The 19,153-nt window shown below is 39.1% G+C and overlaps 1 protein-coding gene across 2 annotated transcripts in view; it reads right to left on the reverse strand.

The window, feature by feature from the left end:
* Positions 1–19,153, reverse strand: part of INO80D (INO80 complex subunit D) — a 45,589-nt gene that overhangs the window by 13,241 nt on the left and 13,195 nt on the right. For both annotated transcript variants that reach the window (XR_004081654.1, XM_005415914.3), the window contains exons 5-11: positions 16,195–16,946; positions 13,010–13,118; positions 6,965–7,189; positions 4,936–5,045; positions 2,888–3,021; positions 1,222–1,439; positions 689–846 (exon numbers count right to left, since the gene is read on the reverse strand). Coding sequence is in view for 1 of the 2 variants with exons in the window: in XM_005415914.3 (XP_005415971.1) it covers positions 689–846; positions 1,222–1,439; positions 2,888–3,021; positions 4,936–5,045; positions 6,965–7,189; positions 13,010–13,118; positions 16,195–16,946 (1,706 nt within the window). In the remaining variant the exon portion in view is untranslated. The remainder of the gene's footprint in view (positions 1–688; positions 847–1,221; positions 1,440–2,887; positions 3,022–4,935; positions 5,046–6,964; positions 7,190–13,009; positions 13,119–16,194; positions 16,947–19,153) is intronic.

Here is a 19,153-nt window from a genome sequence, read left to right on the forward strand (position 1 = left end):
TTCCTAGACTTAAAAATGCTTAAGTAAGATCTTCAATGCTGCAATAACTATTGGTCCTCTTTCTACTTACCACATTACAGCCTGGGCCTAAAATTTACACAGACAGTATAATTCAGGTTAATTTCAATTTAAACACAGTCTGATGTCACATTGTATCAGAAAATGACCGAAGAAATCACATATCCAACTCCAGGCTGTTCTAATTTCTTTGTTATAAGTTATAGGTACTGAGCTTTAGAATGCAGAAATTCAAGCACATTTCTGATCAAAAGCTAGTTTCAAAAATGTAGTTAAAGATTTTATTCTCACTCTCTTCTCTTTTTATCAAAGGCCAACATTGACTGTGATTCCAGCCCCACTCGATGGCAGAAAGCTGCCATTACTGAGAACACTCCTGATTAAACTGTAACACTGACAGGCAGTAAAAATGTAAAATGAATTATTAAAATACTAAACCGATTATGATTCTCAGAGCAGTAATTACATGAGCAAGCAGAGAACTATGCACACAGCCTTCTTAAAGTCTGCTTGACTTCAGAGCTCCCAAACAATAGAGCAAACGCACACTTCCTTCTCTAGAATTTATTACCTCTGTAGAAAAGCAAGCAACTCCTCAAAATGCAGTTTAGAAAGACGCACTTCTTCAGTTCACTGACTGTGTTCATGCTAGCATAAAATAAAATGGTACCTTCAAAGAAATCAAAATCTTGCAAGTCATCAGGCAGCCGTGGCAGGACATCAGAGAAGTCCTCCTGATTCAATTCCAAGTCATGTGGAATGTCTGTGATTTCATTGGCGATATCATCAGGCAGCTCATCGGCACTGAGCTCTGGAGTGGAGGGGCTCCTGAACAGAAAGGAGCATTAGTCCCTGGTGTTCAACTCTGCTTGCTCCAAAGGACAACTATCAGTGCACATCCATCTACAATGGATGCTTCCCCACACATTTTTTCCTCCATTATCTAGGAAAAAAATGCTTTTAGGTAGTTTCTTTAGGAAGCTGACACTTAGGCTACTCATTAACTACGTAAGAGGCAACATCAGGAGCAAGATATTTTACCCATCAAACCCAATCATTGGTCAAATCCAAAATGACCCACTCTAAAGGTTTTTTTCAACAGTCACATGGAGATGCAATTTTTAGGCCTGCTCCAGATGCTGCTTGGCAGCTTTGTACAGAGCTCAGGCCAGCAGTGGGAAACTGGGCAGGAGCAGCACTGACCGTATGTGGGGTATCTCTACTGGCAGTGAGACAGTGGCAGGCATGGTGAGGTTCCCTTGGGGCACTGCAGGAGGAATGGGTTTCTGCGGCCGGCGTGGGCCTCGCCTTCTCTTCTTCTTGTGTTTTTTGGTAAGTGCAGGTGGCTTCGTTTTTTTCCTGGGTTTCCTCTGCTGCTGGTGCTGAACTTTACGGGAGCTGTCCCCTCTCAAGAAATTATCCTTTGGGAGCAAAACAATACCAATGGGAGCATATTAAGAACAAGTATTACTTTCCTAGCTTTTTTCACCCTGGTCGTTCCACAGACATGTGGAATGTAATGCAAGAGGGACTGTTAGCTTACACACAGACACAGTTTCAAAAATTGAGCTGTTTCCTTCCTCACTGACCCCAATGGCAAAAATAACATAGACCAAATTATGATATATTGTAAACTGGAGATTGTGCAGTTTCACTTTAAAAATTATCATAGCAAACCCTAACTAAAAAGTGCAAAACTGTAACCTTTAGCAGCACTCCTGTAAGTATTAAAGACAAAACACTGTTGTTAATGTGGATTATGTGCAGCAGCTGAAGCCACAATCCTCAAGTGCCTGCTGACATAACAGAGGGACAGCACTGAGGAGACAAAATTAATACTGCTGGACTAGGATAAGGATGTGGGTAAACAATTATGGCCTCATTGCTTCTGAACAGCAATCACTGACACATGAAAAAATAAATCAAACAGTCATCAGTCTTCAGTTGCCGTCATATTGGGTATGGCAGAGGATTATATTTGTTACAGAGGTAAACCTTGAGAGACAAACTGAAGATTGCCTAGAAGAGGGGAAACACCATACAGATCTGTGTAGCACAAACCCTCACATTTTAATCCAAAAAACTCCATAATTCACAATTATTAGAGAGGTTGGACAAAAACAGTAACAAAAAGCTTTTACTAACCCAACAAAACAAAAAAAAAGCAGTTTTACACCTAATTGAAGGTAGGATAAGAAGCCTTGAAGGAGGGGCAGGACAGAAGTGGGTTTGTGAATTATCCTAAATTCACAGTCCTGGAAGATTGGTGTCATAAAAAGGAGAGCAGAGCACATCAACTTCATTTCCCCATTCTCTCAGCTTGAGGTAGGCCACTGCTTTTTTTCTCTGGGATCCATGGATCCCTGAAGGAAGTTAGAGATAAATTCTAACAGTTACTAAAAGGTAAATAAAGTAGCAAACCCATTATTTGCATCCTTGTAATTCCTCTCTACATTACCTTTAGAAAATACTTTGGGCCCCATGTACTGAGACTGTTTAAGTGTGTTCTTAATATCACACTCACATTTAAATCCAAGGACCAGGAGTGACCCCAGATAAAATGACCACAGGATCTCTCACAATGATCTTCTATTTCTCAATTTAAGACAGCAATCATATTTCCTCCAGTGAAGAATATTTGCATGTATACTACATTATATCCTCAAAACTACATAAAAGATTTTCACAACATACTTTATACTAATTGGGAATGTTTGTCAAGTTTTACCCTTTTAAGAAAAATAATAGCAAACAAGCTCTTAAGTTGATAAACTTGCTAGTGGTCAAGGAAGACTTCATAGGAATACTGGGGTTAAAACTCCTGATCATCCCAATACACAAATAAATACAATGATGGCTTTGTACTCACCATTTTTTTGGCATGTTCTTCGCACAGAGGTGTCTGATGTGTAATGTCAAAAACTGGCACAGAGCACTGCTGACCATCTGCAAACTTGGCTGTACAACTCGAGAAGAGCTGCTGAGAACGGTTCAATAAGATATCTGTGCATTTCTGCATCAGGAATAACACAAGACAGTGGTGGAGGAACGCCCTTTGATTTATCAATCTGATAAAGATCAGAGCCTTCAACTCTATCTGCCCATAGATACTATTTTTAATGAGTACCTTAAATTTGCTATTCAAGTTCAAAGCTAGGTAAGGCTCAAACCCAACTTTTAAAGTGAAAAAACTGCATTCATGCAGAATCTCTAATGATTTTATTATATACTGAGATAGTTTTATAAAAGCAGCTATTTCACTAATGAGTTCTTAGCAAAAAGAAGCCTTTTCCTGGAGCCTTAATCAATAGATCAATAGTAGCAGTTGGAACAGTGTAGTCAACAGGACTATTTCCTTACAGACTAATGACAATCCATACTGAAACATTAAAGAAAGAGTATTTCTTAATTCAATCTTTTAAGGTACATTCTTGGCATTTATCTTTAGAGCACAGACAAAGAAGTTTCAAGATCCTTCCTGCTCCTCTGAAAAAAAAGATGTGCAAGCAGACAGAAAGGTCAAGTAAATCCAAACGTAAGCTTGCTGAGATTTCCTTCAGAAAATCCTTAGCAGGAGTAAAAAATGTTTCCAGACTTACAGCAAATCAAACAGATATTTCATTGTGTCTTTTTTCAAACAGCACTAGAAGCACTCCTTCCATCTTGAACAGTTCTCAGACCTAAACATCACTATGTATTTTTATAAAATGTTAAAAACAAAAAAGAAAAGGACAAAGAAAATGAAAAACCTGCAGAACAATCCAGATAGCAGACTTGGATGGATGGGTCAGAACCAAGAACCTGTTCATTTTAGAGAAGAAAATGCAGAGAGAAAAAATGGGCATACATGCAAAATCACTAGTCTTGACTATCCTGCTCTACACACAGCAACAGGCGAGACCACTTAAAATTAAAAACTACCCAAACAAAAAAATCCCATCAGAGCTATGAGGCAAATCCCAAATACAGCTGTATGCCACGGTGCTCTCTCATAGAGGTTTGGAGCTGCTCTGCAGAGTGCTTTTAAGTGGCCTGCAAAAAATCAAACAATAAAAACAAGACATCTGCAAAACAAAAAGACTGGAAAGGTGCTGCAGTCTGACAGTAGCTGAGTACATCAGCACTAGTCACTTTTAATACCAAAACCAAAAATTCCAACAATAGGAGTCATCCCAACAAAAGCACCAACAATTCTTCAGCTAAAAACAAAAAAAACCCAACAAAGTCTGCAGTATTTTTAAGTATTACAGGTCATAAGTCTGCCTTTTTATCGTCTTCAGAACCAAAACTCACATCTATTGTGCTCTGCTCTCTTCTTTCTGAGATCTTCAGCCACTGACTTTCAACATTGCTTCCAGGCTATGTTTGAAATTCCAAGCACAGGGAACCCTTCCTCATCTAGACTAAGAGGTTCTGTGACTCCTTCTATTTTGCTTCTTTAAACAACACAAAGTATGATTTCCATCTTTCTAGCCAGTTTAAGCCCTCTTTTTATACTATGCAAAAAAACCTTTTTACATGAAACTGGCACAGGAAGGTGGTCTATTGGAACCTACCAAGAGCTGTATGAAAGCCAGGAGGCTGAAAGTCACATGGTTTGTACCAAGTCATTGTGAAGGATGATCATTTTGTAAAGGTTTCTTGCCCACACTAAATACAGTTCACAAAGTAAAATGATGTTCCTATTACAAATACCAGTAGCAGACTACTTATCCTCAGTGTCTACAGACCTAAATCACACAGCCAAATTAAAAGCAAAGGAGTTGCTTTTGTTAGTCTGATGACATACTAACAAATAGGTATTTCTTTGTGTAAACTTAGTTATCATGCATAAATCTAACAAACAAACAAAAAACCTCCTAAAACAGAACAGCTTCCATGCCTGAATGCAACTCCCAAACAGAGTTAAGAGGATACGCTGAAAACAGTGCCTGGTGAATGGAAGGGCCTTGTTAGTGCACTGCTCTCCCTTCGAAGTCCCACTGCAGATTGTTGGTTCTGCATCTCTCTGCCTTGCTTGGCTTGTGCTGAAAAGAAAGCATAAAAGAGTTTACAGACAAACCCCCAGTCTTGTGGTTACTTAACACAATTATTATACTGAATGTAGCACAGTAGGATGAAAAATTGTAACACACGTGTGTGTGTCATGATCCAGATGGGTGCACACTACTACCAAGCTCTACACAGGGACACAGAATAGATGTCAATGACAGGTGAAGGTGTGACTGTAGTAACAGGATTATTTCTTATTTCACAGGGCCTTAATTGCAATGAGAGGTGCTATGTGCTGCTACCATGTAAATATTACAACACCTTGCAACAGAAAGGGCAGCAATAGGTGAGTGTCAACACAGGTAACCCTCAAAATGAGGTCAGTCTTTAAAATTCAATGTACTGGGTATGCCTAGATGGGAATCAAGTGCACTTTCAAGCCTGTTCATAAATCCAAACATGCCGAGCATCCCCAGAGCTTACATGCAAGCATGTGCTCAGACAAACTTAGACTGAGCTCTGGAGTGGCATTGCCTGAGCGTGCTCAACATGGATAAAAGCTCTCCTTCATCAACGTGCTACAGCCCAATCCACCAGCAGGTGCCCGGGGCTCCCCCAGCACAGCCTCTGTGCTCTGAGCCTGAGCTGCAAGCAGGCGCCAGGCAGCGGTGTGGACGGGCACTGAAGCGTTACACAGCTCGCTCGGGTGAGCCTGCTCTCCAGGCACGTGTCACCTTCATGGAGATAAAGCTGGCGATTCCAGGGCTCACTTGCACCTCTGTACACGTTGTTTTCTAGGTTGACAAAAAGTTTTCTGTAGCCTGACTGTTTTCCTTCAGCCATTTCTGTCATCAACTGCACTTTGACTGAGCAAAGTTTTAGTTAGCAGTATTACTCCTGTGAAAAATTTTCTATCTGAAAAGCCTCTGTGGTTACTTAAATTGACCAGAGCAGTGATGACAGGCATATCCAGCTTTGCTGGTCTACCCAAAACAATATAAACTTTTTTGCTTAACAAAAGGCAAAAATAATAGGGAAAAAAACCAGCAAGGGCTTGTCAGTTCAGGTGAACTTTTGCTGTAGTGTTTAAGTTTGGAGAAATTTATACACAACTTTGTAAACCAGTAATGGACTTCTATATTACACCTCAGAGCAGTTCTTCAGAACCAGTCCACCTCCCCAACAACGAACCCTTCAACTGTCATGAACACATCCCACTGAACCAGGAACAAAAGCATCCCCATTAAATACAATATACTCTCAGTACCTAGCTGCAATCTGCATCTCGTACTATATACTGCACCCCACAGTCACACATCCTGTAAAGCAAAGCCCCAACAGCAAAAGGATGCTTCTGATACCCCAAAAGTAACACCAGGGTTCAGACTTAGTCTGTTCCTGCATGAATATGAATCAACCAACTCTCCATATGCTGAGAGCTAGAGGGATGTTGACATTATCTAGAAAGAATTCCCACAGAAGATAACCTTCAAAGTTGTTAGAAGTTATGTATTTTGTTGCCAAGTTTTATTTAATGTTAGATTGAGTTAAATCTAACAAAAAGCACAAGCTTAAATTTGGTTTGCTGGGAGGATAATTAAGAGGAAGTACAGATTTTCAAAAAAAGCTGTCTGAAAAACAGAATTTGAATTAGAGCAGTGAACTGTAGACCAGACTGCACACCTTCTACTGGCCCAGTAAAGGACCAGATATTTGGGCCCAGAAACTGCTGAACAAACCATCCACATTTTACAACATAAATCTGGAGAAGGCCTGTCTTCATGGAAAACTGTATGCCACGTTTCTTTTACTCCACTGACAGGCATTTATGTGTCATGTTTCCCTGCCTTGTGCGTGACTCCCAGTTTCAGAGCTCATCATTTCAGCTGCAGGATGCTCAGCCCGTGTCCCCGTGCCCAGCCCCAGGCCCGTGCAGTGGCAGGGCAGGTCTAACCTGGTGCAAGCACACGCTGCCCTCCGGAGCTCGTGCAGGAGCTGCCCCGCGCGCTCGGGCTCCCGGCTGGCCGCCTGCAGCAGCGCTTTCCGCAGCGTGTGCCGGCATTTCTTCTGCCGCGATTCTGCCCGCTCCAGGCGGCACAGGTGCTTGTATTTCTGCTGAAAGTAAGTGCAAAGTCTGGTCACCCTGGAACTCCTGTCATCTGCATTATCATCATCGGACCTGAAGAAGGGAAAATAAAAACAAATATGCTTTAAGATATTAATTTTTTTCCCCGCTAAGCTAATTTGACATTCTAATAGAAATGTTAAATTGGCATCCATCTTCTAGCCACACAAACATCCAAATGCTGAAATCAGGCAGTGTTACCTGAGAAATAGCAAGAGCAGGATCCCTCTTAAATTCTAAAGGTATCTGCCCTTCTTAGTATGTCATTATTAGAGATTACATCAATTTATCATCAAGTCTGACACATTTAAATGTCTAGAGCCTGCTGTTCAAAAAGAAATCTATACTGTTAACCTTTATTTACTGTAGATGTCTCAGCAAATTAGACCAATCTTAAATCAAAGTGCAATTAATGGAGAAGACAAGGGTGGGGAATTGTGTAGTGGAAATTTATTGAGGAACGATCATGCTGGAGAAGATGGTCAAATTCTAACAAGTACCTAAGCTTCTGACTTCTTCCAATTCCTTTTACTCTGCCAGGTAGTATATTCCTTTTTAAACCAAAATACACACTATTAACAGCTAACAGCTGATACTGATTTCCCCTTGCTGCAGAGTTGCAGTTGAGACACAGTACAATAATAGAGAAGAAATTCCCATTTAACTCAAAGACACTGAGGGAAAGATCAAACCAGGGCTAAGCAATGACCGGAAGAAGGACTAATCCAACTCTCTCTTGCCTGAAGAAAGCCCTTCTCCATTTATCTTGGCTCTCTGAATGTCCAGGCACATATCAACAAGACCATCAAACCATGTCAACACATTCAGTTAAATGAAGTAGAAGTCATGAAACAGAAAATCATCACTGGAACTTGTTAAAACAAGGTCCATGAAGCTACCCAGAAGTTCTCCACAACAAGCACTAGTTTGCAGAATGAGTTTTTCATGGAGCAACAAAATGCATGTACTGAATCTAAGCAGACTCTGTTTTTCCTCTAATTTTTAAAATCTCTGAGGTTTTCCCTCTAATTTTTTTCCCATAGAGCAGAGAAACTTTTTGCCAACTTTCCTATCTGTAACACAAAAAAAAAGGGCAGGGGAGAGAAGAGAAATCCAAACAAATGAAGCAAATCAAACGCTGGCAGTGTTCAGAGCCCATGGGACTTCATGAGCTGACACCCAAACCTGCACACAGCAAAGGAGGCCACCACTGAGACACAAGAGATGTGAAATACCAGCCATGCTATTTACTAAATACAGTAAGATCCAGAAATGCAGACAGCAGATCTGTCCCTGAAAGGCAGTATGGTGAAGACCTACTTTCTTTTCTGCAAACTCTGACTCTATTTACACGCAGGCCAAATGGAAGACACTGCAGCCATCTCCACACTAAGGCTTTCCACAATCTATGTTAAAAATATTTAACATATGCAATGTTTAGAATATTTTTACATTGAAAATTAAAAGAAAATACACTTTTAAGATCTCTTAGGAAAGAATGCCTACTGGGGAAAACTAACTGCTTAGAAAAAATTGACTGTGGGCTATTTAATAGAGATTTTCCTTTTCCAATGTATTACTAAAAGAGGAAAACATAGATAGCATATATATTTATTGGTAGGTTTAATATCTTAGATATTTCATTACTGCTCTGGGCCAAGATTTTTAAACAAAGTTACTGATTTAATTTTAAATATGGTTAAAAATTAACTTTAAGAATACCAGAAATATTCCTTAGGGGAAATAAAGCTTCTTTCATGAGGTAAGAGTGTTTTTAATGTACGTTTCTCTATATTTGAGACTTTTTACTTCTCTCACATTGAAAGAGCCAGAAAAAATGACATTGTAGGCTAAAATATTTTTATCGTCAGTTTATGAGATCTTTTTTAAAAATAGAAGACCTATATCAAAGGTATAGAAAGAAATCATGACTGCAGTGGGCAAGGGCTTATTTTGAGCCAAAATTTCTAAAAGCCAGTTTCTAAAAGCCTGTTCAGAACTTTGTTCCCAGGCCAGTAAGATTAGCCAAAACATTTATATGTTCAAAGAAACCTAAAAATATCAAAATAAAACCTTTTTTCTTCAGTAGGCATGAAAATGAAAGATACTTTTATTGTTGTTCTTTCATAAACAAGTTTGCCAAATTCTATTTAGTTTATTCTCCTAAGCTGCATATAGAACTTCTGAAGTTCAACTTAACGTGTGGCATTTCATTTTTACAAAGAATTCTGAAAGTGCACACAAGCCATTTGATAATCCAAAATGCTTTCACCCAACCCTTCCCTTTCAGACTGTCATGTGGAAACATCAGGGGGATTATTGCTGAGTGTTCCTGAAGAAAACAAAGACAGCACAAAGCTGCAGAAAGGAAGAGCAAAAGGGTGAGCAGCCAGGCACCACCAGGGAATGAGGAGAACATGCTCTCTATTCTGAGACAACCCAGCAACTACACTTCAAATCCCTCCTTACAGAGTGTTTTGAAGAATCTTCCCTTCTTTCTTTTAGTTATTTTACTTATTGGGAGTTATTAAATCCAACTTTTGACAACACAGTGTTGATATTTAATCCTTTGAGGGAGGTGGTATGAGGAGGGACTCATACTCCTTTTTCAAACTTGCTACTTGAAACGTTTGCTTTATCTATATTTCAGAGTATGAAGCGAAAAAATACTTTGTTATAAAGTTATTTGTTTTCCAGCACTTTCTAAGATACCAGACTCAGTAATCAAATAATCTAGGGGGAAGCTTCAGTAATCTGCAGCAGGGAACAGCCCCTGCTTGCTCTCCAAATTGCTGCTCCCACAAGGGATTCCTCCCACCCCAGCAACCTTTTCTGCCAGCACCCAGCCTGCACCGTGCCCACTGCCAACTCCTGTGCTATTGGAACTCAAACATTTGTGCCTGCCTCGAAGCACTGTGTCCTGAACTCCTGGGACCACAGGAACACAATTTTTCAAAATTAAAGCACAGAATAATAAAAGCAAACATTTGGCCTGCGTTTCCACAGATGATTGCAGCAGTATGAATTTTACAGATTAAAAGGCCAGAAGGCAAGTGAACCAAAAAATGTACTATTGTTGTCATGATTTAACCTCATCCAGGAACTGAGTACCACAGTGCTGCATGCTCCCTCTCCCTGCCTCCACCAGTGGGATGGGGAGGGGAATCAGGAAAAAACCACCTTGTGGGTTGAGCTAAGAATAGCTTACTAAGGAAAACAAAGTAAAATATACTACTACTATTTATTGTAATAAAAAAAGAAAAGAAAAATAAACCCCAAGAAAAACAAGTGCCTTATACAGTTGCTCAGCACCCACTGACTGATATTCAAGCAGCAATTGGCTCCCCCCACTTTATGTCCTGGCCATGATGTTCCAGGCTGTGGAGTATCCCCTTGGCCAGCTGGGGTCAGCTGTCCCAGCTGTGCTCCCTCATGGCTTCTGGTGCACCCCCTCTCTGGCAGAGCCCAGGGAACTGAAGTGTCCTTGATTTAGGGCTAGCACTACTTGGCAACAGCCAAACCATCAGAGCGTTATCAACGCTGTTCTCCTACCAAACCCAAAACACAGCACTGTGCCAGCTGCTAAGGAGAAGATGAACACTATCCCAGCCAAAACCAGGACACTGTTAAAACATTAATTTTAAACAAATCTGGTGAATTTTTGGGAGTTTAAGAGCAGCTAGAGTATCACACAAGAAGTTCAACAGAGGTTTCTCCCACAATCACAAAAGCAGAAATGCTGAGAACCAGCTGTCCAGTAAAGCAGAAATTAACTGTTCACTTTCTTTCAATAGTGTATTCTGAAAAGCATTCCTCTCACTGTCTTCCATGCAGTCAAAAGGAAAAAGACAGAATGCAGTCAGCTGGTGGAGACCACAAGCTCAGACACAAATAAACAGAAAAAATAGCTTTAATTTTACTATGAAAACCAGCAAGCAAATCCTCTAAGTTTAGGTATGTGATTTCAAAAACAAAGAGTTTTGGGAAATAATCTCCATTGGTTTTCTGGTAAAATAAGTCCCCATAATTCAGAGCTGTAACAAGTCACTGGCTGACTTTAGGAGACACCAGTCTGTACCACCAGTTTAGCAAGACAGAGTCATTTTGACAAATCAAATCTCCCCCGAAACAGCCTCAATTAATTCATCTTCAGCAGCAGGCAGACCACACTGCAGAAGTGTTAAAGTGAAACATTTCAGGTAATAAAAACCACTACAGAAGTTTGCAGAATAGGAACTCAAGTTTTAGAAGGTTGACATCAAATGACTGCTTATCCAGGATCAAAATTAGTAAGGTTGTTGAAGAGCTAACACTGAGCAGGCTGATGGAAGTACAAAAGCAGCCAGTTGCATTCAAAAATTTATCCATCATGGATAGTTAAGACAGCATTTAACTGAGGTGCACAGAATGCTAGAATGGAAAAGAAAATGTCAAGACAAAGTATTATTTTCTCACAGTATGTGAAAAGAGTAGGAAGAATCCAAAGGAAGTTAAGACAAATAGAAGACAAAACACACAGAGATGACCTTTATAAGTTCACAAAAAAATAGGGATCTATGGAAGAATCAAATCAAATGTCAAAGAGAGAAGAGTGTAAGGGAAGTTATTTAATAGATATATCTGCTGTGAAAAATTATGTATGATTTAGAAGTCTGAAAGTCTGTCCACGATTTCCCAGAACATTTTATTTAAAAGTTGCCTTTTAAGTTAGAAGTAATGTTTGTGAAAGCTCACTCTAAAATTGCCGATGCCCTAAAAAATGGCAGTCGTTCATAATAAAAAAAGACTCCTTTATTTTAAAAAAGTGAAGTCTACACTCTTCTTAATAGCTTTGATTCACTGAAGGCTCTTAATATTTAGCATCCTGGTGTGTGTCCTGATGAGAGAGATACAGCTTTGTGGTTCACCTTGAGGATAATCTTCGGAGATGGCAGGAAATTCTAGTAAGTTTGAGGATCTTCAGAATGTAACAACAAAATAAGGTTTCATAAACACCATTATTCTAAGTGTGATAGCTAAAAACTAAAAAAATAGGGAAAAGCTGTAGAATCAAAAAGTCCAGTTGCACATTGAATGAGAGTCATATTACAGAAACTATAATCAAATTCTAGTGAGACCCCAATTTCTTTGTTAATGACATACAACAGTATTACAATATTACACCTGGGATGCTTTGTTTTAACTGTGCACCTTCAAATTTACATTAGTAGGCCTATATTATCATATCCTGCTCGAAGTTTAGATTTGTGACTTAGCAGTATATAGAGAACATCATAAGCCCTTCTGCACCAGCAGTTAATTCCTGCTCTGTTTATCCTTTTGATCCCAAGCTCACAAGCTTCCTTCCAATGCTCACAAGTACTGACAGAGGTTTGTTCAAAACTTAATTATGAAAAGAAATACCATGGCCTTTTAAAATCCCCATTAAAACAATAGCCTGCATAATTATTACAAGAATTAATGAGTAAAATGTAGCAAGTTTACTGACAAAGTTATTAACAACCAGTAGGAAAGACAAGAAACCAAAAGCAACCCCATTTGATTCTAATTCAGCACCTCCAATCATCAAAGCACACAAGTTCATGAATAAATCCTACTAAACTCAATTAAATTCAGGCAAACAAGCTTAAATCCTTTCCTGATGCATCCTTCTGATAGCAGACTGCACAAAGGTCTCTAAGTTAGCTGGAAACTGGGACAGAAGGCGACAAGCTGTTCCATAGCTCTTACAAACAAATGAGTTCAAACAATCCTTTGTTTCAGCAAAACACTTGAACAAGTGCTTAGGTTCCTCTGACTCCACTTGAAGTGAAGCTCACATTTACATGATTTATTCCATCAAGGCCAGCATGAATACTAAAGAATCATACTCACTCAGGTCTCTCATAGCCGAGGCTTTCTCGGATAGACCACGCAACCTGGTAAGGGGAGGTCTGCTCTGAATCCTCCAGCTCTTCTCCACTGTCTTCAGACCAATCCAGCCCTAAGGGAATTGAAAACATGGAAACTGGATGAAAAGAGCATCCACCTCATATAAGCCTCTGAGCAACCTTTGGCACAAAAGATGAATGTATAGTATAGTTGCAAGCATAATTATGTTTGATTAAATTACGCAGTATTCTCAATTATGCAGGAAAAGCTACAGTAACAGCTCCATTACAGTGTGCAAATAGCATGCACTGATTTTTATCATAACTGAGTTTTCCTTTTAAAATCCTTATTGGCTTATTTACCCATAAACAGTGCAAGAAAAATCACCAACTATCTTACCCACAGAGAAATACTAGTTCTCATAACAAAGTACAAGGTAAGAGAGAAGTCCCTGTCATGAAGAACTGACTACTTGGTAAATTTTAATACTATATGATCTAAATAGGCCAATTTCATTTCTGTTTATATTCTGACCCCTTTTCTGTGCCAAAACATGGAAGAATATGAAAACTGTAAGACAGAGCAGCAGGGACAGAGATAGATACACAGCTACCCAGGATGTTCCTCTGCTCAGTCTCTGTAATTGCCTGCCAAATGCACATATTAGTGGGAAGAAAGAGCTAAAGGGAGAGATGCAAACACTCCAGCACTTTCACCAAGCAGCATGTTTTCACTTAATGATGATGCAGTATGATCAACTTACAGTGTGCTCCAGCAGCCTCAGTTTGGCCAGAAAGCAGCCAGTAAGTTCCCACGTGGAACATTTTATCTGGAGCGTCATCTTTTGGGTTTTTTCCTATTATCTCTCCCACATCCAGTGAAATTCTTGCTACTTTCTTGCAGCAGGTGGGATAAAATCTCATTCCTGCATTTACAAGCTAGCATTCTTTGCTTTTTCATTTTCTTGTGTGCTCCTTGAAAATTGACAGAGTTAAGGAGCATTTAATTTTTGCTAAAACTAAACTAAACAACTATATCTGAGATGATTCTGAAGGCAGATGCCTTGAATCTGGGCATCATCAGTACTTGGTCAAGTCCTTCAGAGTTAGAGACACACACACACATAAGCTCGGAATACAATCATCAGGTAACTCTCCATCATATAGAACCAGCACTTTAACATAAACCACAGATATCAGAAACCCAAATTTTCAGGAACTTCAGCATCCTAAAAAAAATATTTTTTATTTTTATTTTTTAAGACATATAATTGAACTAAATTAAGATACCTTAAGACATTTGATAAAATACCAGAATTATACTCTCAACTTAAATGTTTCTTTTTCCTGTTGTCTCTTCCATAAAGGAATGAAAAAACAACTTAATCATTTCATAAAGATGTCCACAATTGACAAACACATAACAAATTGTTTAAACCCTAAGTTTAAAAACAAAATCAGAAACTGAGTTGTTTTGCTTCTCCTGGGCACTGCAAAAAGGAAAGAATAAAATCTAATCCAGATTCAACTGTACTGACACTGAAGACTGCAGTTACATTAATATCCAATTACATGGCTCTGATGTTGGTACACATAAAACTGGCTTAATCTTTTGAAAGATTCTCTAGTGCTGCTCAAATATAGAAAAGAAATCCTGAAATTCTCTGATCTGGCAAACCTAGTCTTTAATATTAAGGCTTATAATGAATAAATAACAAATAAATTTTCCACTCTCACGTAATTAATATATAAATTCTTTTACTTTGCCAAATATAAACTGTTCTAAATGCATCCACATAGTTATGCACCTGCCTAGCTGTACACATACAGGCCTAGCTGTACATGTATAGGTCTGTTTTTTAGTTTTACTATGCCTCTTTTTAAGAAGCACATATTCTCTTCGCCAGTTGAGAATGTAGAAGGTTAAGCATAGAAAAGGATCTTTCTACAGTCTTTCACAACACAGGTCACTTTCTAAGCTATTGAGGTCTGTGACACTCAGAAATGCCTCTAGAGTTGCCATTCCTCTAAAGACCTGCACTACATACAGGACCATCAAAGCTGTTTTCTGAAGAACAATTTCCTTTGGAGACATGCTACTGGATGCTAATTATCTCCTGAACAAATAGTCAAACTATCCCATGAGTGCCAAAGGGCAGATCTTCACAGCAAATGAAGAAAAAGTTAATTGAAATCGCAAAAATTACAGATGTTTGCAATTAAATAAGACATTATACAGGGAATGTCCAGGTTTATCTGAAGTCTTTTTTTGTTTTAAACATTATAAATGGTGTTCCTACTTATATCACACAGACTCACATTTCCTTTTCCTTGCCAGTATTTTACTTGCTAGAAAGGTACAATCTAAAACTAAGCTGAAAAGTAACTTGGGAGGGTGAGGAAAATAAAAAGGACCGATAGGTGTGCCTAAGTCTGTATTTGCAACGAGACAAATCAGCCATAAGGTCACTTGCCTTTTCAAAGCTTACAGAGCACTACTATCATAGCACCAATTTGGCTATATTTGCTTATATTTTCACAAGCAGCTATTGATCATTACATGTAAGAAGACTATTTCTGCACAGTATGCAGACAAGACTTCACCCATCCAACTATCTTCTGTAACAATGCTGCTCTCCTGAAGTGGTCTTTTCGTTCTGTTCATCCATATTCTAGACATAAATAGGGCCCAGTCAAGAAAAATTCTCATGTGTTCCAATTTTCCAATTAAATCAACTGGATTTTCAAATATGCAGAGATTGATGGGCCAAATTGCCAAACTTTCACTTATATTCATTACGTCACGTCCACTTATCACACACCTAATGTTTCAATCTAACTTTGTCCACTCATGTAGGTACTGTTAGTGTCACATTTACTACTCAAGTTGCAAACCTTCTATATGAGGTCTCTAAAATCCAAACAATGTTTTCTACATCTCCGTTTCGTTTCTCAAATGGTTAACATTAAGAAGAATAAACAACCAAAATGCCATAAACCATTTGTGATAGGTCCAGGCATTCCCTTCAAAGACAACAGCGCTAAAGAAAATGCCAAGAGATTACCTAGCTCAGAGTTATTTTGTAAGGACCACACAGGAATTCAGGACAGGGCTAGGAAGACATTCCCATTCAGTCTTTTGGTTCCAAGTTAAAACATATGGCTGCAGTGCATCTGTGACCTACTCACCTAAGTGAGGAAACAGATCAGTGTCCAGCTGCTGTTTTCGAGTGCACAGTTTCACCAGTCTCTGGAGCCGGCTCATGCAGGACGAGTGTGGAGGGAAGGCTGTGGCTTTCATGAGGACCCGGTCAGTCCTTGGCGGGTCCGTGCCAGGAGCCCTGGCGGGTGGCAGGAGAGGCAGAGGTCTCTTGTTGGACAACTGCCGCGCTTGTGCTATAGTGTGTGTGGTGGGTGCCACTCCCTGCATTGGTAGGCTGGTGTTCAGAGGTTGAGGTGACTTGCAGACTATGCCCTGCGGTAGCCCTGTCGGCTTTAACGAAGCTGATGAAGGTGGCAGATGGGAGTGCTGCTGCTGCTGCAGAGGCTGCTGCTGCAAAGGTGCAGGAATGGGGCTAAAGTGCTCTTGGCGAACTTTTAAAATCTCTGTCTCTCTCTGGCGCTGCCGGTTGTGAGCCAACTTGCTCTGCAACTTCTTTTTCACTGTTGCCCCTTTCTTTAGGTCATCATCCTCCTCATTGAAAGCAAAGGGGTCTTCTAATTCTGCCTCCAAGTAGTGGAGAGGAAGCCTTGCCCCTGGAGGGGAGAGGGACATCCCATCCAGTCCATTGGGCATCTTCAAGGCCAGGGTGGGTACTGTCAGACCAAAGGCCATAGCATCCATCTGATGCCTGACCTTCACCTCCTCTATGGGATCATTCTTTTTCTTCCTCTCCTTTTTCGGTATAAAGCCAAGTACCTGCAGGTGGCTGTTGCAGTACCTTTGAAAAGTAAGAGCAGTCAGTTATGAGCCACACTTCCCTAAGTAAAATCTGAAGACAAGACATCACTTAGGAGAGACTCACAGACACATTTCAAGCAAATATAAACTGAAGCAGAAGAGGTTTTATAAGAATTGTACACAACTGCTTCTAATACAACAGATAACTGTGGTGCTCCCAAACCAGCAGGAAAACAACTTACACAAGCAACTATTTCTAATCTTAAGATATAATATTCTTCATTCGTTATTCATAGGAAAATCACATACAGTCATTCAAAATCTTAACTCTCTAATAGGGTAAACAGTCAAAATCCAAAGTGAACAAAACAAATGGACAGTCTGATACATAAAGTAGCAAGAACACAAGCCATTAACTGATCAGCTCAAAAGCTCCTAAGAAAAAGTACATTGAAGACTACTTTCTTTCATTTGCTCATTCTTTCAGTGGAAGTAGTTAACATTTTCATCAATGCACACATTATTATTATTATTATTAATTCCACTGTAGTAGGGAGCAGTTTCTTATAAGGACAATCTCAGTACATCTATCTGCTATGAAAGATCACTATTTCCACTTATTGAACAAGTAGCATAAATTCTTAAATTCTGGTTTAGTAGTATAACATGATGAATTTTAAAGCCAGAGGATTAGCTGAATATTCTTCAATAAAAATCTATCTTAAAACAAACTCTCTGCTGCTAGAAAGCATTTACACAATGCCAGAAATATATATATATATATATATACAATCCAAAAGCAGAGATTTTAAGTTCTTCTAACATGAAAAACTTTCAAAGTCATGCTATTAAAAAAAGAAAGTGAGAAAGTCTTTGATACTCTGTCATGAAAGTAAAAATAATTACAATTGCTGCCTCAGATGACATACTAAAGAGTAAGCAATTAACTTTTGTTTGATTGGAATCAGTATGTGACAGAAATTTAGGAACCATGATGTGATCCTTTCCCTGTACACAACAAGCAGGCACTCCTGCCTCTGTAGAACCCACCAACAACCAAATTTGCCCTTGCAGAATCCCATCTATAATTTACAGCTTATAGATGACCAAAGATACAAGGAAACAATTATGGACAAGATAATGAATAGAATACCCTGAAGGTATTCTTTAAAATCGGATCAGTATGAATCTGAGAACAGTAAGTTTTGTTGGAAAAATAGGTTAAAATTATATTATTCTGGTCTTCATGGAGGAAAACATGGCAGAAAAGCCCAAAACAACCCCCCAAAAAGGTTTAGCACTTCAGTTTAGTCACTTTCAACTTGTTCACCCATTTCTAAAGAAACAATGTGTGAACAGCTCTAAAGGGTCCTTAAAAGGGAAAAAAGAGAAAGCAAATTCATATATGCTGCTTGATGGTCTCCATATATGTAGTTTCCTGCAAGACCCACACTCCTAAGGTTTCAAAAATCAGAAAAGGCTGAAAATCACTGCTACTTATTATTGCCTAAATAATTTCTTCATTACATTATGTTGTAAGTAAAAAATAAACCTGGATGAGGCAAGCTAAAAGCCAACAACTTGTGCAGTCGTTATTAGAACACACTGGAATACTGTAAATCCATACTGAGAGACGCACTTCTAAAAATAAAATTATATAATGAGGGCTCAATAAAGCTTCCCTTAAAGTCAACAAGCACTGTTTCCATATTTAAAATTAAGCCCTTTTAAAATATGTTGTTTGAACAGTTACCACGGCACTTTTAGTATGGCAGAAGAAAAAAACCAATAAACAGACTAAACAAACACAAGGGAATTTTTTTCCCTCTTATGCCAATAACACGAGTGCTCTGCTCAACACAAATGCTTCCCTTATAATGTCCAGAACTTAAATTACTGTCATCTTGTGCTTGTGCTGATGCGAGGAGTTATAACTGCCTAGTCTGTTTTCATTGCAAAAACAGGAAGAAAAGAAATAGAAAAGGTGAATAAGTCTGTGGAAAGATAATAAGCTTGCTAAAATTCTCTTAGTTTTAGGCTAGTAAGGGTTTGTCTTGTTCATTTAACTCTAACAGAATCATTTTTATATGGCAGAGAATGAAGCTTTGGCTCTTACAGCTGACCATACTGCATCACTGAGAGCCAACTGGCTCTGCTGGACACAAACCCACTGATGCCAGGCTACAACATCCAGATTCCAGTACACACTGACTTGGCTCTGTGCTTTAGGCTCTGTCTACTCCCTGT

The sequence above is a fragment of the Geospiza fortis genome, unplaced genomic scaffold (genome assembly GCF_000277835.1).
Source record: "Geospiza fortis unplaced genomic scaffold, GeoFor_1.0 scaffold112, whole genome shotgun sequence".
NCBI lineage: Eukaryota > Metazoa > Chordata > Aves > Passeriformes > Thraupidae > Geospiza > Geospiza fortis.